This window comes from Cherax quadricarinatus, chromosome 1, assembly GCF_038502225.1.
Source record: "Cherax quadricarinatus isolate ZL_2023a chromosome 1, ASM3850222v1, whole genome shotgun sequence".
Lineage (NCBI taxonomy): Eukaryota > Metazoa > Arthropoda > Malacostraca > Decapoda > Parastacidae > Cherax > Cherax quadricarinatus.
In genome coordinates, this window is record NC_091292.1 from 9,631,681 (window position 1) to 9,654,754 (window position 23,074).

The 23,074-nt window shown below is 41.5% G+C and overlaps 1 protein-coding gene across 10 annotated transcripts in view; it reads left to right on the plus strand.

Moving 5' to 3' along the window:
- The window catches only part of LOC128687321 (monocarboxylate transporter 12-like), a 69,445-nt gene that overhangs the window by 3,819 nt on the left and 42,552 nt on the right, over positions 1-23,074 (plus strand). For 2 of the 10 annotated variants that reach the window (XM_070092629.1, XM_070092571.1), the window contains exons 1-2: positions 15,183-15,740; positions 19,485-19,665. In XM_070092629.1, coding sequence (XP_069948730.1) covers positions 19,525-19,665 — 141 coding nt within the window. In that variant the 5' untranslated portion in view covers positions 15,183-15,740; positions 19,485-19,524. Of the gene's footprint in view, positions 1-618; positions 921-15,157; positions 15,741-19,484; positions 19,666-23,074 lie in introns of those variants that run through there. The other 8 variants (XM_070092380.1, XM_070092677.1, XM_070092512.1 and 5 more) reach the window with 8 other exon arrangements.

The following is a 23,074-nucleotide window of genomic DNA, read 5'->3' on the forward strand; positions in this document are numbered from 1 at the left end:
CAATGGAGAGCATGTAAAATTAAAATCTAAAGTTCCTCATATGATACTAGTTAGTACACTTTTTTATTTTTTTTATCATAAAAGTATAACGTTTTTTAGCGCCTTTCAGGCAAGAGTCTAACGGAATTTGTAAATTCCTCTTGCCAGCTGTGTATAATGGGAGGCAGATTCGGTTGAACTTGTGAGGGAAGTGAACCTGGTGTGTAAGAGCTCTGTGCCCTCTCTGCAGGACTGCCCATTCGAACCGAGTTGATTTAACAGTGAGCTCAGCAGAGCAACATACTAGACACAGCTATGGAGTGCAGCTGCGCTGGTACTGAAAACGTTACTCTCCGTCTGAAGTGCATCTGTGGACCTCGGTCCCCTGCCTCTCACTTGCGTTGGTAGAGGTCAACCTGTTTTGTTTAGGTGTATTTTCTTACTGGCCTGTTCATTTTCACCTACGCACTCAGCCGCGCAATCTACGGAATAAAATTGAGATTTGCTGAATACCCAGACGAGTGAGCATACACGCCAATAAACTATAAAAGATTTTTACTTAATTATTTGTGCAGTGAGTGCTTGCTGCTAGAAATAGACCTCTGGCTGCCTTCAAGAGGGAGCTGAACAGATACCCAAAGTTAGTGCCCGACCAGCCGGGCTGTGGTTTGTGCGTTGGACTAGCAGTAACATTCTGGTTGACCAGGTCCTGATTCACCGGGAGCCGTGGTCAAGGACAAGGCCGCAGGGGTATTGACCACCGAACACCCTCCAGGAAGCTTGGCTCTTAAGCAGACTAAGATATTTGTAGTGTTTAGCAACAGCTTACAAAGAGACACCTGTTGAATGACCTTGAGAGTGACACCCCAAACTTGGCTACCTATTTTCCTTTGTTAATTAATAGATTACAGAGGCTCGTGATTCATCAGTTTGCTCAACGAGTGAGTGCGTGTTCCCTTTCTTTGTGTTAAGCGCTGCAGAGTTGGTGATAGCTTAGCGAAAAGAGTAATCAGTATGAGCAATATTTAGTAACTAGTACAGCTGCCAGACGAGTACAGTGAGACTTTATTTATTTATTTATTATTTATTTACAATTTGAGCACACATACAGAGGTACAAAAAATACAGATAAGAGCAGCATGCCAAAGCCACTTATACTATGCATAGCATTACGGGCTGGCTTAAAATTAACTTAAGATTAACTAAGCAATGATGAAATCAGTGATAAAACATTAATGTAAACAGATTACTATAAAGCACAAGTGAGTATTACAAAGACAGGTCATATGGTTGCATGCATTGTTGTACATTCAGTCATATGGAGTATTCTGTTAGGTAGTGTATTTAAAAAATAATAAAGTTAGATTGGGTTTTAGGTTTAACATTTATGTGATATAATTGTGAGAAACATTTAAGATATACAATTTATAAGGTTCAGTTATTCAGTATTTATTTGGTTTTGGGTGAGTAAGTGATCTTTGAGAAGAGACTTGAATTTATAAACAGGTAGTGTTTCTTTTATATTTACAGGTAATGAATTCCAGATTTTAGGGCCTTTTATGTGCATTGAGTTTTTGCATAGTGTGAGATGGACACGAGGAACATCAAAGAGTGATCTGTGCCTTGTGTTATGGTCATGTGTTCTGTTGAGGTTGGCAAGGAGATGTTTGAGGGGAGGGTTAATATCAGAGTTAAGTGTTCTATGTATGTAATAGGTGCAGTAATAAGTATGGATGTTTTGTATGGTGAGTAGGTTTAGTGTATTGAATATTGGTGGAGTGTGCTGCCTGTAGTGAGAATTTGTTATCATTCTAACTTCAGCCTTTTGTTGGGTAATTAGTGGTCTGAGATGGTTAATTGTTGTTGAGCCCCATGCACAAATTCCATAGGTGAGATAGGGGTAAATAAGAGAGTGATATAGGGCCAGGAGGGCTGACTGTGGAGCATAGTACCGTATCTTCGATAGTATGCCTACAGTCTTGGAAATTTTCTTAGAAATTTGTTGTATATGTGTATGAAATTTGAGTCTATTATCAAGGTGGATTCCTAAGAATTTTCCCTCTGTTAGCTTTGTGATAGGTGATCCATTTATCATTATGTTAAGAGGGACATCTGTAGCTCTGTTACCAAACTGAATGAAGTAGGTTTTGTCAATGTTTAGTGTAAGTTTGTTAGTCCTCATCCAGGTAGATATTTTCTGTAATTCGGTATTTACAGTATTGGCTAGCGTGACTGGGCTCGGGTGGGAGAAGACGTATGTAGTGTCATCTGCAAATAGTGTGGGTTTGAGTAATTGCGAAGCATTTGGTAGGTCATTTATGTATAGGAGAAAGAGAAGAGGGCCAAGGACACTTCCCTGTGGGACACCAACTGTAATTGGTTGTGCAGAAGAGTTTGCCCCATTTGCGTACACATATTGGCTTCTGTTGCTGAGGTATGACTTGAGGTAGTTGATGGAGTGCCCTCTTATACCATGGTGTGACAATTTTACGTGGAGCAAGTCATGGTCAACTGTATCAAAAGCTTTACGTAAGTCAATGAAGATTCCCAGTGGGACTTCTTTTTTCTCTATTGCAGTGTATATATGTTCTAGCATGTGTATAATAGCATCATTAGTATTTTTATTAGGCCTGAATCCAAATTGGCAGGGGTTGAGTATGTTTTGGGAGATAAGGTAGGAGTAGATTCGTTTATGAATTAATTTTTCGAAGATTTTTGAGAGAGGGTGTAAGTTGGATATTGGCCTATAGTTATTCAACTCTGTTTGGTCTCCTCCTTTGTGAATCGGGGTGACCCTTGCTATTTTGAGTACTGTAGGGAAGGTGGAGGATTCAATGGATTTGTTAAAGAGTGTTGCAATGATTGGTGATAGCACTTGTGACACTTTTTTGTATATAAAGGGTGGTAAGGTATTTAAATCTCCTGCCCTGTTTTTTAGTGCGTTGATAATAAGGGAGACTTCGTATGGGTTAGTCGGAGCTAGGAACAGTGTGTTCGGGTAGTTGCCAGTGAGGTAGTCATTTGGTGGGGTATCTGAGCTTGGGATTTTATTGGCAAGGTTTTGTCCTATAGTGGAGAAGAGATCATTGAGTCTGTTTGCTGTTTCTGTTGGTGGGAGTTGGGGTTCATCTGATTTTGCTAATTTTATTTCGCTATTTCGTGATATCTTTTTTGTTCCCAGAATTTCTGATAGGGTTTTCCAGGTCTTTTTTATATCACCTCGTAAGTTGGATAATCTGTTCTAATAATACAATTTTTTTGCCCTTCTTATCAGGCTGGTTAGGATTTGAGAATGCTGGGTGTTAGCCAGGGACTGTTCAGTCTCTTAGCTGTCATCTGTTTAGTTTTTTTAGGGCAGTGCTTGTTATAGAGGTATTGGGTCTTTTTTATAAAATTATTAATACATTCGTCAATATCTGTATAGATTTCTAGCTCAGTGTGCCAGTCAATGTTTGCTACTGCTGTTGTGAAGTTATTAATGGCTGCCTCATTGTGAAGTCTGAAGGTGACTTTAGTAGTGTCTTGGGGTAGTTTACCAAGAGTTGTTATGAGGAAAGTAGGGTAGTGGTCTGTGGTATTATCTGTAATTATGCCTGATTTTAAAGGGGATATGGTGTTGGTCCAGATGTGGTCAAGTAGGGAAACACTAGTCTCTGTAACTCTTGTAGGTTTTGTTACTGTTGGTAGCAACATACAGTTACTCATTGTGTTTGTGAATTCAGTAACGTGTGGGTCCTGGTCTTGCAGGAGATTTATATTGAAGTCACCTGAGAGTAGTAAGTGATCTTTGTTCATGCGTGCATCAGTTATCATACTTCCTAGGTTTTGACTAAATTGGCTAATGTTTGACTGTGGAACTCTGTAGATGTTTATCACTGTGAGAGGTTTTTGTAGGTATTTGGATTTGAATTTGGCTATTATATATTCCCCATGTTCATCCCTTGTGCAAGTATTAGTGATACATTCTAGTTGGTCCGAGTAGTATATGGCTGTGCCACCCCCTTGTTGGTCTGGCCTACAGTTGTGTATGGCTGTGTAACCAGGAATGGCATAGACATCTGTACTATCAGGCTTTAGCCAGGTTTCAGTTAGTGTAATGATGGACATATTGGCATGTAAGGAATTTAGTAATGCTATGAGGTCATCGTAATGCTTGCTTAAAGATCTGATATTGTAGTTAAAGATAGTTATGTTGTTGTTGGCACTGAGAAGTGCCTTTGATTGTTCTGCAGTGTAGTAATTACAGTAACTGTTTGATTCATTTAAGTCATTAAATAAGAGGTTGGTATCAGGATCAATGCTTGTAATCATAAGATTTGTAGTGAATCTATAGTTAGAATTAAGTATAAAACAAAGTAAATAGTCTTAAGCTAAAAAATAGCACCTGAATTATTTAACAAACGTAAAATAATGAGCTAAGGTAGTTTTTTTTTTTTTTTAAGCTAAAATAAAGGAGACAATATAAAAGGGACTAATACAAATAAAGTGATGATCAAATAATGGAGCTTGGGAATATGATAGTAGGTAGTACTATAAAGGTAATTCTTTAAAGTTAGAATTATAGTATATAATTATAATATAAAAGGGACTAATATAAGTTGTGGTGAACAATAAAGTGGTAATCAAATAAATGAACTTTGGAATATAATGGCAAAATTGTGAACTTATTCTACTTTAGCACCTGAGAATAGCACCTTGATTATTTTAACAATTGTGAATATATAAACTAGGGTAGTTATATAAAGCTAAAATAAAGGAGAAAATATATAAGGGACTAAAATTAAGTAATGGTAAACAAAGTTAAATGGACAGATGGTCACTATGAAATAATATTGGTTTAGGAGTAAGATTTGATTTGTAATATTAAATAAATTGAGCAGTTTATTGCACAATAAAAAGTAAAAAAAAAAGTAAAAAAAAAAAAAAAAAGTAAAAAAAAAAAAAAATACCCGTGCCAGCCAATTCAAAATAAAATTTAGTATAACACAGGGTCGGGCTGCACACAAATAATTCACGCGCAGGGGACAGAAACATTGTACAAGTGATTTGTGTATTGTTCCAGTCACGGTACTGTGCCCTTTTATCCTTTTCGAGGTAGGACTATTGCTTACTGGTAAAAAAATAAAAAAACTGGTTAAATATAACAGGCGAGGAAGGAACGCATGCTTGATTGTTGACTCGCACTGCCGAATTTATCAGCAAATTAGATGTGTTTCGGTCGCTGAGCGATCCTAGAAAGATATCTCCCATAAAGTATCGTAAGCCCAACCACCTCTACCTCAAGGCACACAAGAGGAATAGTGCTGAGGGGTGATGAAATTCTAATCTGGGAAAATATAAAAATATGTATGTATGCACACATGTATGCATGAGTGTACTCACCTATATGTAGTTGCAGGGGTCGAATACACGCATGTACTCACTTATATGTGATTGCAGGGGTCGAGTTTCAGCTCCTGGCCCCGCCTCTCCTCTGGTCGGTACTGGGTTCGAGGTTCGAGGTTCTGACCAGAGCTTTGGTAAGAGGGGAGTGGGGGAAGAAGGATGGGTAAGGATGGAAGTTTGGGAAAGGTTGGGGAGGGAGGAGGGGTAGGTGGGGATATAAAAAGGTAGTGGCCTATCCACTTTGGTGTAATTTGAGTATGCGTGTGTGCATATTAAGTGATTTATGAAGAGGTTGGTTATGTGTGTAGGGTATACCTCCTGCCCATCAATTATGCAATGCTATATTGTGTTATACCACTGCGTCATTGAATTGGAAGGATGCATACTGTATAGAATTGCTTGCCTTTTTTTTTTATTTTTCGCAAGAGGTTGGTCAGGAGGCGCAGCTGCAGGCGAAGGTTGCTGGGCATTCGATGGAGGTTGGTTGCTCACCTGGAGTCGGCCAGCAAGGCAGTGACTGAGGTGGTGTCCTGCTGTATTGTAGTAGTAGATGTAACGAGGTCAGTTGTGAGGTGTTGGTTGATAGAGGTGGGTCACCCGGAGATGGGGAGGGCTTGTCCGTGTTACTGGACATAGAATGGTTCTGGTGGTATCCATTCTTCTTCTGTGGGGAGGTCGCTTAAGATATTGGGACGAGGGAAGTTCTCCTTGTGGATAAAGCGTCGAACTCTTTGTTGGAGGGTCATTCTTTGGGATCTGTGGGGAGGGGTGGTGATGGTATAGTCGGTTGTGTTCACAGGTTGGGGGGGATTCTCTCTGTCAGGCACATAGAGTTCCTGCATGTCATATAGTTGTCTCTTAGTAAGTTTGTCTAACCGGACGTTGATTGCAGGGATTCTCTGTTGTATGTGTAGGTCCTCTGATCAGATTCTGTCTCTGAGTCTGGTGTTCGTGATGAAGTGGAGGGCTTTGTTTTGTACTCTTTGGAGTTTGAGCATGTTGGTTTTGGTTGTGAGCGACATGGGTACGCAGGGGGTATTCTAGCAGAGGTCTGATCATCATCTTGTACAGGTGAAGTTTGATGTGGGGAGGGGCTGCTTTGAATCGATAAAGCTGGCCAAGGCGGACTTTCACTAGGTTTACTTTTTTGGTTACGTGGGTTGTAGAGTTGAGTAATCTGCCGATCTCGTATCCTAGGATCTTGTTTGGGTTCCTTATAGCAATACGGGTACCTCTGAAGGAAATGCCCCCTTTTTCTTCTATGGTTGATGGTAAGCACCCAACAGTGCTGATGAGGACTTTGTCAGGGTTGGTTGTGATTCTCCATTTTTTCTCCCACCTGGCAGTTCTATTTAGTTCTTCATTCATTTTCTCGATTGCTCTCCTGTGCTTGTTTGCACCAGCTGTAGGGGTGGAGGAGACAACATGGATGACATCGTCTGCGAATTGGGTGATGATGGTGTCAGTATGTTCAGGTTGGGGGAGGTCGTTTACGTATATGTTGAAGAGGACAGGGCTGAGGCAGTAGCCTTGGGGTACTCCTGCTGTTGGTGTGAAGGGGGTTGCTTCTGCTCCATGGAAGGTGGGGATGATTTTTCTTCCTGTTAAGATGTTGTAGATGAGCCTGAGAAAGGTCCAGTTGTGATCAGAAAGGTCTACGAGTTTGTAAATGAGACCGTCGTGCCAAAGGCTGTCGAAGGCCTTGTGAACGTCCCTGGTGGCGATGAGGGCCAGGTTCCCTTGCTTCTTCAGGCTGGCCACAGCATCATAGATGATGTTTATGGCATGCTGAGTGCTGCGGTGGGACCTGAAGCCGAACTGCCTTTCAGAGAATAGGTGGTTGAACTCCATGTAATAGTTGAGTCTGTTGGAGATTATTCTTTCAAAGACTTTGCCTGTGACTTCGAGTAGGGAGATGGGTCTGTAGTTCTCGGGATTGCGGTAAAGCTAGGTATGGCTCCTGCCTCTACCACTTTACTTTCCAGATTGCTTAACTTTCTGAGTACTCTAAGGCTAAAGAAATACTTCCTAACATCCTTCGTTTTCAATTTCCGGCTGTGCACTCGTGTTTTTGCTTCCCATCTCTCAAACAATCTATCCATGTTCACCCTGTCAGTTCCTATCAGTATTTTGTAATTTGTTATCAAATCACCCCTAGTGCTTCTGTCCTCCAGTGTCATCATACGACATACACCTTGGCTCCAGGACTATTCTTGTTACAAACTTCTGCACTTTCTCCAGTAGCTTGAAATGTTTAACTAAATGTGGGTTCCATGCTGGTAATGATTGTGTACTTATCTAATCATATAAACTCAAGAAAGTAAAGAATTGTTTATATTCACAGGCACTTCTTAAATAAACTTTTTTCTGGATTTCATATTGGCAAAATCATCAATTATATTCTGAAAATCAATATTTCTTGTTAGATCAGACTCAATGGTCAACAAGGCTAGGTTACACAATTTGTCTTGGCTCATTGTTGAACGGAGCTGGTTTTACACTCTTTTCAAAACAGAAAATGAACGTTCTCCTTCACAGTTAGTAGCTGGAAGTGTTAGGTAAAGGCGATACACTATGTCAAAAGCCAGCTAAGCTGGCTGCTTCACTTCTTGTAGTTGCTGTCTGGTCTTCATCCTCTGCTATTTGGATCAAAGCAGAACGTATTTCAGCAAAGCTGTCTTTCAAAGCATGTGTTGCATCATGCTGTGCTGACCACCTTGTTGTTGATAATGATTTGATGACATCTCCATGAATGGTTGACTTGAGTATACTCCACCGATGCGTTGAAGCAGAGAAAAAATTAAAGAGGGCTTGCAAAAGTCCAAAAAATGAAACTGCAGCAACACAACACTCCGCAGCACATGACCCAACAAGATTAAGAGAATGTGCTGAGCAGGGCACATATTCAGCAAGTGGGTTGATTTGCTTGATACGGGCTTGCAATCCATTATATTTACCCGACATGTTACTTGCATTGTCGTAGCTCTGGCCACGGCAATCCATAATAGAGAGATCATGTTCAAGCAGAGTATCCAGTACTACATTCATCATTGTTTCTCCATCATGGGCTGAAAGAGGAACGAATTTTATAAAGCGCTCTACAGGCTTACCACTGGAGTCGACAAAGCAAACAATGAATGTCATTTGATCTGTATGTGAAATATCTGGTGTTGAATCTACACTTATTGCAAAGTATTTTGCAGTTTTCACAGCTGCTATGATGTTATTCAGGACCTTCTTCGTCATCAGTTCAATAAATTCATTGCATATAGTAGATGACATGTAAGATACAGTGCCTCTTCCTGCATTCCCAAGGCGTGACACATGATTTGCTAAGAATGGATCGAATTGTGCTAACAGTTCTATGATACCTAGGAAATTGCCATTGTTTTCCGAACCAAAAACCTCATTTTCTCCACGGAAAGCAAGTCCTCTTAGAGCTAAGAATTTTACAACAGCAACAACTCTTTCTAGAACTTTTCTCCAATAAGTGCGCTCTTTTTCAGTTTGATTTTCCAAATGAGAATCCAATAAGCCTTTTTTCTGTTCACGAAATACACTGGCTAAAATGCAGCTCCTGTGAGTGGTGCTGTTTTCATGTTCCTCGAAACGCTTGGAATTTTTCCAGTCATTGAACCCCTGTGTGAAGGTATTTTCTTAGGTAGAAAATAGCTTGCATGCTGAACAGTACACTTTTCCTGAGCTTCCATAGTAAACCATCCATGATCTTTTCACAGTTTCTGAATTTGCAAGCTTCCTATAAAACATAGATGACTTTAAACAACGACGACTTCCATCATCATAAATCCTTGCTGATTTCCTAAAGTCAATGTTCAGAGTTTGACTGAAGTTTTCTGCAATGAAAGCATTACGTAGAGAATCTGGGATTACATTTGGCCATGAGGCAGGATCTTTTAAGACAAATCCTGTGGATGAAATGTCCGTTGAGACATTGAGAGGAGACACAAAAGAAGTAGATGCTGGCTGAGAAATAATGGACGAAGGGCTTCCTGTACGATCTGACGTATCTGCAGATTCAACTGTACTGGTAACATCAGAAACTGTTTTCGTGAGCATGTCTGTGATTTTCTGCAGCTTCCTACATCTTTCTTTTTCTGTTCTTCTTCTTGAATTTTCTTCTTTCTTTTCTGTGACCCACTCGCATAAGAACGTCCAACATCACGTTCACGAGATGCCATAATGAGGATGTATCACTGTCTGTAATCATGCAAATACAAATTTTTCATTATCAATTATTATTAATTATTCAAGTATTAAATTTTTTTTCTGTCAATTGGGGGGATATGGCCCCTGTAGCCCCCTTTCCTCTGGCTGCGCATCTAAAAATTCAAAACGTTACCAGAAAGGAGTCATATACAGAACTTTTACCATAGATTAGGTTAGCGATTTGGGCTACGAATATTTTACTAATTCATCCTCCTTGATCTCCAATTTACTTAAACAGAAATCATAAGGAGTCCAAGAACAATGCACAATGGTATTTATATTACCATTTTCATAACTAAACTAATCATTATGTTTTGCATGATATATGGCCTACCACCATAGATAAGGACATGAGAATTAAAGAATGCAGGGACAATTTTCAGTTTCACCCAACCAACGATTTTCTGATGTGGCTTATGTGTTTCTGGGGAAATATGTAGTAAATTAATTGATGTTCTACATCACTTCCGTCGCAACTTGAAAACTAAGCATTTGCGACGGAAGTGATGTAGAACATCAATCAATTGAGATCTGTTATTGAAATGATAAAGACTTAAAGACAGGACAAAGTGCTTTTAAAACCTACAAACGGAAGTCAGTTTGCGTTTTTAGGTTTTTCTTTATAGTATTTTTACCAAAACTGCGTCTTTACTGGTCCATGCATCTTTACTGGTCAAGTAACCCTATCAGGTACCTCTCTTAACATTTAGAGGGGAAAACAAACATTTATCCATACACATCAATGTCTATCAACAACACTTCAGTTAATTTGTCACAGTACAAGTCTAGATGACTTGTAATTACTACAGAAAATTGGAGAGGAATCTCCCATACTCACCCATTAGTGGGAAAACACAGCTGTTCTGATGTAAACAAAGGCATGTTGAGTGTTGCCATCTATGGTTAGGTTTATTTATTTTGATTTTATTTTATTTCATTATTTATTTTTGTTTTGATTAATTTTTAAAAATCAATTTTACTCTCCAAACACTTGAACTTTTTAGGTAGGGACCCCTTTGCACTTGCACCATGTGCGCAGTCTTGGATGAGCCCCTGAACCCCTTGGACCGCAGGGTCCCCAAATGCGCGGTGCCCTAGGCAAATGCCTAGTTTGCCTATGCGGTAATCCGGCCCTGGGTACAGGTCCACATAAGTACAATTATCGTACATAGTACACATGTGTAAACTACATAGGATAACCCCCCCTCCCTCCAAAAAAAAAAGTAAAAAAGTCAGACAAGAGTTGATTCAAAGGGTTGCACTCTAGCCGAAAACCGGAAACAAGCGACTTGGTAGAAATAACATTCATAATATGTCAGAGGCATGAAACTCAAGTAATGTGGGGACTCCAGGCAATAGCAGCAGCTGCAGCAATACCCAGGTGCTGATTTTACCTTTAAATTCAACCAGTAAGGATATGTGCTATTTTAAAAGGATTAGACAATATTGGAAGTTCTCACTAACACGCATGTTGCAAATAGTCACGGAGAAGGCTTCCTTGTAGGCTTGTGAAAACAATACTAACATGATCGTCTTTAGGACTTGATTCATACCAAGGTCCTATGTTGTTACTAGAAGAAAATTAATGTATCAAGAATCACAAAAAAGACTCAGAAGAAAAGAAACAGTCACGGCTTACTGTACTGGAGACGACTGCCCACCAAGATTATTAATACAATCAAAGTATGCGTTAAACCCTTAAGGAATGTGCAAAGTTGAAAAGTGAGCGAAGCTTTGGAGTGGGCCCACCAAGACGTACATGCATAGGGGTCCTGATCAGCAGAATGCATGTACCTGTGAAGATGTCTTCACAAAATACAACTTCAACAACAAGAACATCAACTGGGACCAGGTAAACCATTTCCTAAACAAAACATGTTGGGAAGATGTCTTAAATGACATGGATCCAAACCAGTGCCTTCAAAGGATCAACTTCCTGGCAGCCGAAGCATGTTCTAGGCATATTCCCCTAAGAAAGAAGAAGAGTAGGAGTAAACTGGATTGAGAAAGACGCTCCCTCTACAGAAGACGACGAAGAGTCACTGAGCTCCTCAGGAGTGCTAGAATATCTGATACACGAAAGGAGGCGCTGACCAGGGAAGTGAAAACTATCGAACTTAAGTTAAATGACTCTTACTGGAACCAGGAGAGATAGGAGGAGCTTAAAGCTATTAGTGAAATTGAAAATTCAAAATATTTCTTTTCATATGCCAAAAACAAGGCAAATACCACATCTAGTATCGGGCCCTTACTCAGACAGGATGGGACTTACACAGATGACAACAAGGAAATGAGTGAAATATTGAAATCCCAGTACGACTCTGTGTTTAGTGAACCAATAATCGGTCTGAGGATCGACGACCCAAATGATTTCTTCATGAATGAGCCTCAAAACTCCACAAATGTATGCCAGATTTCCGACATTACCCTAACTCCGATAGATTTTGAAAAAGCCATTGACTGCATGCCCATGCACTCAGCCCAGGGCCCAGACTCGTGGAACTCTGTTTTCATTAAGAACTGCAAGAAACCCCTCTCGCGTGCCCTAAGTACACTATGGAGGAGGAGCTTCGACATGGGTGAAATTCCACAGTCACTTAAAACAGCTGATATAGCCCCACTCCATAAAGGTGGCAGCAAAGCATTAGCTAAGAACTATAAACAAATAGCTCTGACGTCCCACATCATAAAAATCTTTGAAAGAGTGCTAAGAAGCAGGATTGCAAATCACCTGGATTCCCAAAATCTGCACAATCCAGGGCAACATGGGTTCAGGGCAGGTCGCTCCTGCCTCTCACAACTACTGGATCACTATGATATGGCCTTGGATGCACCGGAAGAAAATCAGAATGCAGATGTAATATACACAGACTTTGCAAAAGCATTTGACAAATGCGATCATGGTGTACTAGCCCATAAAATACGTGCTAAAGGAATAACTGGGAAAGTGGGGAGATGGATCTTCAACTTCCTAACAAATCGAACACAAAGAGTAGTGGTCAACAGAGTTAAATCGGAGGCTGCCATAGTGAAGAGCTCTGTTCCACAAGGCACAGTACTCGCCCCCATCTTATTCCTTATCCTCATATCAGACATAGACAGAGATATACATCACAGCACCGTATCATCCTTTGCGGATGATACTAGGATCTGCATGAGGCTGTCATCTGCTGAGGACGCGGTTAACCTCCAAGAAGATATAAACAAAGTTTTCCAGTGGGCAACGGTAAACAATATGATGTTCAATGAGGACAAATTCCAACTACTCCGTTATGGAAAACTGGAGGAGATAATAACTAGAACAGAGTATACTACAGACTCTGGCCATACAATAGAGCGGAAAAATAATGTAAGGGACCTGCGAGTAGTAATGCCTGAGGATCTCACTTTCAAGGATCACAACAGTGCCACGATCGCACGTGCAAAGAAAATGATAGGATGGATAATGAGAACGTTCAAAACGAGAGATGCCAAGCCCATGATGATCCTTTTCAAATCACTTGTTCTCTCTAGGCTGAAATACTGCTGTACATTAACATCTCCATTCAAAGCAGGTGAAATCGCAGATCTAGAGAGTGTACAGAGATCCTTTACTGCACGCATAAGTTCTGTCAAGCACCTTAACTACTGGGAACGCTTGGAATCACTTGACTTGTACTCATTGGAACGCAGGAGGGAGAGATATATCATAATCTACACTTGGAAAATCTTGGAAGGAATGGTCCCAAATTTGCACACAGAAATCACTCCCTACGAAAGTAAAAGACTGGGCAGGCGATGCAAAATGCCCCCAATAAAAAGTAGGGGCGCCATTGGTACACTAAGGGGAAAACACCATAAGTGTCCGGGGCCCAAGACTGTTCAACAGCCTCCCATCAAGCATTAGGGGAATTGCCAATAAACCCCTGGCTGCCTTCAAGAGAGAGCTGGACAGATACCTAAAGTCAGTGCCGGATCAGCTGGGCTGTGGCTCGTACGTTGGACTGCGTGCAGCCAGCAGTAACAGCCTAATTGATCAGGCCTTGATGCATCGGGAGGCCTGGTCGTGGGCCGGGCCGCGGGGGCGTTGATCCCCGGAATAACCTCCAGGTAACCTCCAGGTAAGGCATCTACAGAGACAAAGCCAGGGCTAAGATTCATATTAGGCAATGAATATGATACTGGTAATAAATATGATATGTTAATGAATATGATGTTGTGTATATGGACTTCAGTAAGGCTTTTCCTAGAGTCCCACATCAGAAACTATTGAGGAAAATTAAGGTACACGGAATAAGAGGAGAAATTTTTTCCTGGATGGAGGCATGGTTGCCAGATAGGTAGCAGAGAGTTTGCATAAATGGGGAAAAATCAGAGTGGGGAAGAGTTACGAACGGTGTTCCACAGGGCCTCGTGTTGCGGCCCTTGTTGTTCACAATCTACATAAACGACGTAGATGAGGGAATAAATAGCGATATAAGCAAGTTTGCCGATGGCTCCAAAATAGGCCGACGAATTCATTCTGAAGAGGACATTAGAGCACTCCAGGAAGATTTAAATAGACTGATGCAGTGGTCGGAGAAGTGGCAGATGCAGTTTAATATAGACAAATGCAAAGTTCTAAACATTGGACAGGAAAATAACCATGCCACATATAAACTAAATAATGTAGATCTCAATATTACTGTTTGTGAAAAGGATTTGGGAGTTCTGGTTAGCAATAATCTAAAACCAAGACAACAGTGCATAAGTGTTCGCAATAAAGTGAACAGAATCCTTGGCTTCATATCAAGAAGCATAAATAATAAGAGTCCTCAGGTTGTTCTTCAACTCTGTATACCCTTGGTTAGGCCTCATATAGATTATGCTGCACAGTTTTGGTCACCGTATTACAAGATGGATAATGCTCTGGAAAACGTACAAAGGAGGATGACAACGTTGATCCCATGTATCAGAAATCCTTCCAATTAGAATAGACTAAGGGCCCTGAATATGCACTCTCTAGAAAGGCGTAGAATTAGGGGGGATATGATTGAGGTGGATAAATGGAAAACAAGAATTAATAAAGGAGTTGTAAATAGCGTGCTAAAAATACGTATCTAGCCAAGATAGGACTCGCAACAATGGTTTTAAGTTCAAAAAATTCCGAATCAGGAAGGATATAGGAAAGCACTGGTTTGGTAATAGAGTTGTGGAAGAGTGGAACAAACTCCCTAGTACCGTCATAGAAGCTAGAACGTTGTGTAGTTTTAAAAATAGGTTAGATAAATGCATGAGTGGGTGTGGGTGAGTGTGAGTTGGACCTGACTAGCTTGTGCTACCAAGTCAGATGTCGTGCTCCTTCCTTAAGTGAATGTGAACTGACCTGACTAGGTTGGCGTATTGGCTTGGGCTGGTGTGGAACTTGGACCTGCCTCGCATGGGCCAGTAGGCCTGCTGCAGTGTTTCTTCTTTGTTATGTTCTTATTAGGAAAGTTGTGTATAAGGAATGCATCCCTTATTCACAACTTTCCTAATACGAATCTTAGCCCTGGCTTTGTCTCTTTAGATACCTTCTTTCTCGTTAATTGTCAAATGCTCCAAGATGAAGAAGTTTAATCATTCCGAGACATATCACACTCTCAGAGTGGGTATATATTAACCTCTCCTAAGCAGATGTTGCAAGTGTCAGTAATATGGACACGTCGTCAATGCATGTAAATCCAGAGAGAGTGTGGTTACTGCGCAAGCTCACACCAAACGAATGTTTGTCAAGCCTAACTCTCAAAAGGTGAGCAAGTGCAGAAGGAAGACACACGCTGACTGTGAGCAAGGAGTCAGATTGTTGTATTCTGAGTGCGAGGTGTGCAATTTCGCGAAACACAACAACGACACCAATAACAATGACAATGACGGCAGCAACTGCAGAGTTGGCGGTAGTGTGAGTTGCCAGCTTCAGTCGTTTACCTGAGAATGGGAGTGGCCACACGTGTCTGCGGGTACACTGGGTGAGTTTGATGATCCTACCGTGGACGACAGTGATGATCAGATGAAGCACCCTTGGGAAAAGCTAGTACTTTCTCTCATGTCACAGTGGAAGTGTACAACAACAGAAGCAGAGGAGAGCTGGTGGGAGCTTTAACAGTGTTCTTCACTGCCAGGGAACTTCCTGGGGGTGTAAGTTTATTCAGGTATACACAAATACAGTTACATAGATTATCATACATAGCAGCATATGTGAAGGGAACCTGGAAAAACCCAAAAAAGTCAGTGACTTATTTCTATTGGGGTCTTTTAAATACCTTATTATTATACTATAAATGAGATAATATCTTATTATTATTCTATAAATGAGATATATTAGGATTAAGGTAAAATGAGTTATTTATATTTACATGAGTGTTAGCTAAAAAAAATAAAAAATCATTCTCCTTCCTTTCTGTCTACGTTCATTAGGCACTTTTTGGCTCTCTTCTTGAACTGGTTCATGCTATGACTGGCTTTGGCATGTGCGGGCAGTCTGTTCCATTCTTTTATTACTGTACAATAAAAGGTGTTTGAAGCCTGGCCACTGACTGTGGGTACTGACAAAATTAGCAGCAAGATATTCAGGACACTGTGAGCAGTGGCGTCATAAGTGGGGACGGGGGGCGGGCCGCCCCAGGTGACACCATCAACAGTGCTGTAGCAACATAAGAGAAAAATCCTTTGTTTCTATGTAGCCTATTATATGATTACAGAGTACAAATAGGCAATGTTTACTTAATTTTTTTTTTTTTTTTGCATTGAAGATGAATAAATGTAGGATGTGTTGCCTGTACTCAAAGTGCTATTTGAGTTTATATTTCCTCAATATTACTACGATTATTTATTTTATTATTAATTTAGTTGAGAAGTATTCTCCTGTTCGGTTTATGGTCCTTAAATGTTCTCATTGCTAAACATTAGTCACTGGTCATGCAGTAGTAACGTAACTGGAGTTTACTCCTCCCCATCCGGAAGTCCTTGGATTTCATGGGGGTGACACCAAAGATGTCGTCCCGGGTGACACCATCCATAGCAAAGACACTGTGAGCATTTTTATAAACGTGATTTAGCTTTCAGTTCTTTTACTTTTTCAACATTCAGCATATCCAACTGTTGTAATTCATCCTGGCCTACATGTTCTCTTGGACCCAGGTCCAGGATGAATCTTACTATTTTGTTCTGGGTGATTTGCAGTATATCTTTTAGTTTTTTTTTTTGTCAAGGCAGAGTACCATGAAGAGCAAACGTAGTCCATATGACATTGTATAAGCGCTAGACATAGGGCCAGTCTGGCATTCGCTTTCTTTACACTGTTCCCTATCAATTCTCCTGACATACATGGGTCAAAGGGGATTCCCAGATATTTTACTGAGGAAACTGAAGTGATGTTCTCCCCATTACACCGGACATTAAAATTATTTACCCTTCTCAGTTTATGTTTCGTGTCAAAGAGTATGGCTTCAGTTTTCCCGAGGTGTAATGATAGTTTGTTGTCTACTAACCATTTCTTGAAGGACTCCAGTTCCAGTGTTAATACGTTAGCTATATCTTGTGGGTCTTTACCTGACACTAACAGAGCACTGTCATCCGCATACAGTAGGAGTTTGCACTTGACATTGACGGGCATGTCGTTTACATAACACAGGAATAATAAGGGACCCAGAATACTACCTTGGATAAGTCCACATGCTATCGGCAGGGGTTCTGATTCTGTTTTGTTGATTTTGACAATTTGTCTCTTGTTGTTAAGATAGGACTAAACCAGTCTACGGAACCTATGCCGAGAGCTTGAAGTTTCTTACATAATATACATGTATTGTGGTTGACAGTATCGAAGGCATTTTACAAGTCTAAGGTTACCATTCCTATGAGGTTCCCTATCGACATTTCAGTTCTTATATAATCCATCAGATCAATTAGGGAGACGTCGGTTAAGATCTTCTAAAGCCTGATTGGTAACTATGAAGAATGTTGTTGTCATTAAGATACTTTACTTGACAGTACACCGCCCTCTCTAGGGGTGGCAGCCGTAACATGTGATGGTCACACCAGTGCTATTGATGCACAAGGCCAGCTGGAAAGCTACTATGGTTTGGATGCAATTAATATCTGACACTAAATTACTCGTGACTGTAATTTAGTGTCAGTAAAAAATTTGTTGACATACTCAGTGGAATAATAACAAAATTAAGTGAAAAAATCAAGAAAAGATTTGGAGGAAATTAGTATTAATTTGAGACAAATATTTGACACAAAACGTTGGGTGATCCCACCACTAATACCATTAAAGGTTAATCTCACTTTTAGAAGCATATAATGATGTCTAAGTTATTAATAAAAGATAAGCCACCTAACATCTATGGAGGGACTCTTGGTAGATGCATAAGTTTTAATCTGTCACATATAGTGCATTGCTCTGGCGATGTTGACCTAATGTCTGGCAGTTCACCTATAACAGCCATTGTATGCATAGCCAATGTTACTTGCCTTGCAAAAGACTGAAGAAAAGAAGAGTAGATATGTTAAATGAACAAAATACAGTAGTGTGCATTTACCTGGAACAGAAGTAAATTTTGTAGTTATCTCATATGTCTGGCAACCATCCACCTATGGTGTTACCCTACGATTCTCGTCAGTGTTACAATAGCTGTTGTTCTGTAAGGCCATTCGTGCAAGTATGTTCTGTGAGTGAATGTGGTTTCGCTAAATTCTCCTCTTCACTTTATGATTACTGTTGAAATTCATGATGGATGTTGCATCTCGGAAACGTATTGTAGCTCTTATAAAACATGCTGGTTTGAGTATCAGACAGATCGCCGAAAATTTGAGCCTAGCAAAGTCAGCTGTTGGTCGGATTCTGAAGAGAGCTGACGACGTTGGTGATTGTGGAGTGCTGCGTCGAGGAAGATGTGGAAGAAAACGCAAGACAACACACTTCATGATGACAAGGTTATCATAAGAAATAGTGTGAAAGATTCCAAGAAAGCCAGCAAAGATCTACAGAGAGATTTGACTTCAGCTGGTGTAAATGTTGATTCTCATTTGTTCGACGAAGGCTCCTTGAAGTTGGTAGAACTGCCAGAAAGCCGGTTAAGAAACAATCATTGACTGCTGCTATGAAGAAAAAATGGCTGCGATAGGCATTCGGTCATAAGGTATGGGCGATAGATGAATGGATACAGATCAGTGGTAGTGAAAGGGAGTAGAGGCGAACCTCTTAGGAATGAACACATTCAACAAGCGCTAAAACACCCACCTGAGAAGATGTTTTGGGGTAGTTTCACTGCTAAAGGCCCTGGACGGCTTGTTGAGGGATCAGTGAACTTACAAATACAAGGGAATCCTGGCAAATCATTTGCTTCCCACTGTGGATAGACACATTCCTGATAGTGACGGCATTTTCCAGCAGGATCTTGCTCCATGCAACACTTCCAGTAAAATCCTGACATTCTTCGAAGAGAGTGGGTTAAGCGTTCTTAATTGGTCTAGAAACTCCTGATCTCAACCCAATTGAGAATCTATAAGCAATAAGCAAATGCAGAATTGCGAAACAAAACTATTGAACTGAGAGGCTAATTGCTGCTGTTATTAAGGACCTGATACCACAACGAAAAATTTGCCAAAATGAATACAACATTGGTTTATAAATGCAAAGGTTAGTCATATCTTTTATTAAATCAATTATCCGTTTATTTTTCAATTAAACATTAATTTTCCAAATAAATGTCTTATTTCATCACTGTCTCAATTAATATGCAAACTAAAGGAATTTAATAGCAATCTTGTAGCTACAATACACTTTGGAGAAAGGAGGGGAGTAATATGCTAGATTAAGTTAGGTTAGGGACTATTACAGTTCTTAGTTTCTATATTCAATGGAGTTAAGATAGATTTCTTCTGTCTTATAGGAAACGTAAACTCGGACAAAGGGGAACTTCTTGAAGGAAGATGGCGAAGATGTGTGTCGGAAGCATCAGCAGTCAAAAACTGCATTGTCCCAACGGAGGCTGGGGTTGGATGGTGGCCTTCGGCACATTTCTCGTGCTGGCGAGTATCTTTCAACTGGAACCTGGAGGTGCCATGGTGCTGGTAGGGGGCACTTGATCCAAGTAATCCGATCATTCTTCTCTTGGATCATACCTAAGAACCTTCAATTCCCCAGGCGCTGTACGACCCTTACAGTTAGAAATTTGTCCCTCGACACAAGAAAAGAGTTGAGGGAGGACATCATTGTCAGTCTGTATAGTTCATCTTGGAGGAAATTATGATATAGAAATGTGCCTTAAGATACCCGTCCTGTAAACCACCTTCAGACAAATACAAATGTTAACAAACATTTTCATTGATATCGGACGGAAGACTGAACGAAACTGTCCTTGAATTGAAATGCATCAAGGTTCATTTGTGTGTGTGTGTGTGTGTGTGTGTGTGTGTGTGTGTGTGTGTGTGTACTCACCTAGTTGTACTCACCTAGTTGAGGTTGTGGGGGTCGAGTCCGAGCTCCTGGCCCCGCCTCTTCACTGATCGCTACTAGGTCACTCTCCCTGAGCCGTGAGCTTTATCATACCTCTGCTTAAAGCTATGTATGGATCCTGCCTCCACTACATCGCTTCCCAAACTATTCCACTTACTGACTACTCTGTGGCTGAAGAAATACTTCCTAACATCCCTGTGATTCATCTGTGTCTTCAGCTTCCAACTGTGTCCCCTTGTTACTGTGTCCAATCTCTGGAACATCCTGTCTTTGTCCACCTTGTCAATTCCTCTCAGTATTTTGTATGTCGTTATCATGTCCCCCCTATCTCTCCTGTCCTTCAGTGTCGTCAGGTTGATTTCCCTTAACCTCTCCTCGTAGGACATACCTCTTAGCTCTGGGACTAGTCTTGTTGCAAACCTTTGCACTTTCTCTAGTTTCTTCACGTGCTTGGCTAGGTGTGGGTTCCAAACTGGTGCCGCATACTCCAATATGGGCCTAACGTACACGGTGTACAGGGTCCTGAATGATTCCTTATTAAGATGTCGGAATGCTGTTCTGAGGTTTGCCAGGCGCCCATATGCTGCAGCAGTTATTTGGTTGATGTGCGCTTCAGGAGATGTGCCTGGTGTTATACTCACCCCAAGATCTTTTTCCTTGAGTGAGGTTTGTAGTCTCTGGCCCCCTAGACTGTACTCCGTCTGCGGTCTTCTTTACCCTTCCCCAATCTTCATGACTTTGCACTTGGTGGGATTGAACTCCAGGAGCCAATTGCTGGACCAGGTCTGCAGCCTGTCCAGATCCCTTTGTAGTTCTGCCTGGTCTTCGATCGAGTGAATTCTTCTCATCAACTTTACGTCATCTGCAAACAGGGACACCTCAGAGTCTATTCCTTCCGTCATGTCGTTCACAAATACCAGAAACAGCACTGGTCCTAGGACTGACCCCTGCGGGACCCCGCTGGTCACAGGTGCCCACTCTGACACCTCGCCACGTACCATGACTCGCTGCTGTCTTCCTGACAAGTATTCCCTGATCCATTGTAGTGCCTTCCCTGTTATCCCTGCTTGGTCCTCCAGTTTTTGCACCAATCTCTTGTGTGGAACTGTGTCAAACGCCTTCTTACAGTCCAAGAAAATGCAATCCACCCACCCCTCTCTCTCTTGTCTTACTGCTGTCACCATGTCATAGAACTCCAGTAGGTTTGTGACACAGGATTTCCCGTCCCTGAAACCATGTTGGCTGCTGTTGATGAGATCGTTCCTTTCTAGGTGTTCCACCACTCTTCTCCTGATAATCTTCTCCATGATTTTGCATACTATACATGTCAGTGACACTGGTCTGTAGTTTAATGTTTCATGTCTGTCTCCTTTTTAAAAGATTGGGACTACATTTGCTGTCTTCCATGCCTCAGGCAATCTCCCTGTTTCGATAGATGTATTGAATATTGTTGTTAGGGGTACACATAGCATCTCTGCTCCCTCTCTCAATACCCATGGGGAGATGTTATCTGGCCCCATTGCCTTTGAGGTATCTAGCTCACTCAGAAGCCTCTTCACTTCTTCCTCGGTTGTGTGCACTGTGTCTAGCACTTGGTGGTGTGCCCCACCTCTCCGTGTTTCTGGAGTCCCTTCTGTCTCCTCTGTGAACACTTCTTTGAATCTCTTGTTGAGTTCTTCACATACTTCACGGTCATTTCTTGTTGACTCTCCTCCTTCCTTCCTTAGCCTGATTACCTGGTCCTTGACTGTTGTTTTCCTCCTGATGAGGCTGTACAACAGTTTTGGGTCAGATTTGGCTTTCGCTGCTATGTCATTTTCATATTGTCTTTGGGCCTCCCTTCTTATCTGTGCATATTCGTTTCTGGCTCTACGACTGGTCTCCTTATTCTCCTGGGTCCTTTGCCTTCTATATTTCTTCCATTCCCTAGCACACTTGGTATTTGCCTCCCTGCACCTTTGGGTAAACCATGGGCTCATCCTGGCTTTTTCATTATTCCTGTTACCCTTGGGTACAAACCTCTCCTCAGCCTCCTTGCATATTGTTGCTACATATTCCATCATCTCATTAACTGGCTTCCCTGCCAGTTCTCTGTCCCACTGAACCCCGTTCAGGTAGTTCCTCATTCCTGTGTAGTCCCCTTTCTTGTATTTTGGCTTCATTCATCCTGGCCTTCCTGCTTCTCCCTCCACTTGTAGCTCTACTGTGTATTCGAAGCTTAAAACCACATGGTCGCTGGCCCCAAGGGGTCTTTCGTATGTGATGTCCTCGATATCTGCACTACTCAAGGTGAATACTAAGTCCAGCCTTGCTGGTTCATCCTCTCCTCTCTCTCTTGTAGTGTCCCTTACGTGTTGGCACATGAAGTTTTCCAGTACCACCTCCATCATCTTAGCCCTCCATGTATCTTGGCCCCCATGTGGGTCCAAGTTCTCCCAATCGATCTCCTTGTGGTTAAAGTCACCCATGATCAGGAGCTTTGCCCTGCATGCATGAGCTCTTCTGGCCACTCTAGCCAGTGTATCAACCATCGCTCTATTGCTCTCGTCATACTCTTGCCTTGGCCTCCTGCTGTTCTGTGGTGGGTTATACATCACTGCTATTACCACCTTGGGACCTCCAGAGTGAAGTGTTCCCGCTATGTAATCACTTTCTTCTCCGCTGTCTCCTCTCTCCAGCTCATCAAAATTCCAGTGGTTTTTGATCAGCAACGCCACTCCTCCACCCCCCCTGTTCCCTCTGTCTCTCCTCAGGATTTGGTATCCCGTTGGAAAGATGGCATCTGTTATCATACCTGTAAGCTTGGTTTCTGTGAGAGCTATGATGTCCGGTGATGCTTCTTTGACTCTTTCATGCCACTCCTCCCACTTATTTGTTATTCCATCAGCGTTTGTGTACCATACCTTCAGTTTCCTTTCCAACACTGTGGTTTGGGGGGCCTGTGAGGGTGGGAGACCTGGTGGCATACTGTGGGATTCTATAGCTCGGTGTTGGGTGGAGGCTGTGGGTATGGATTGTAGTGTG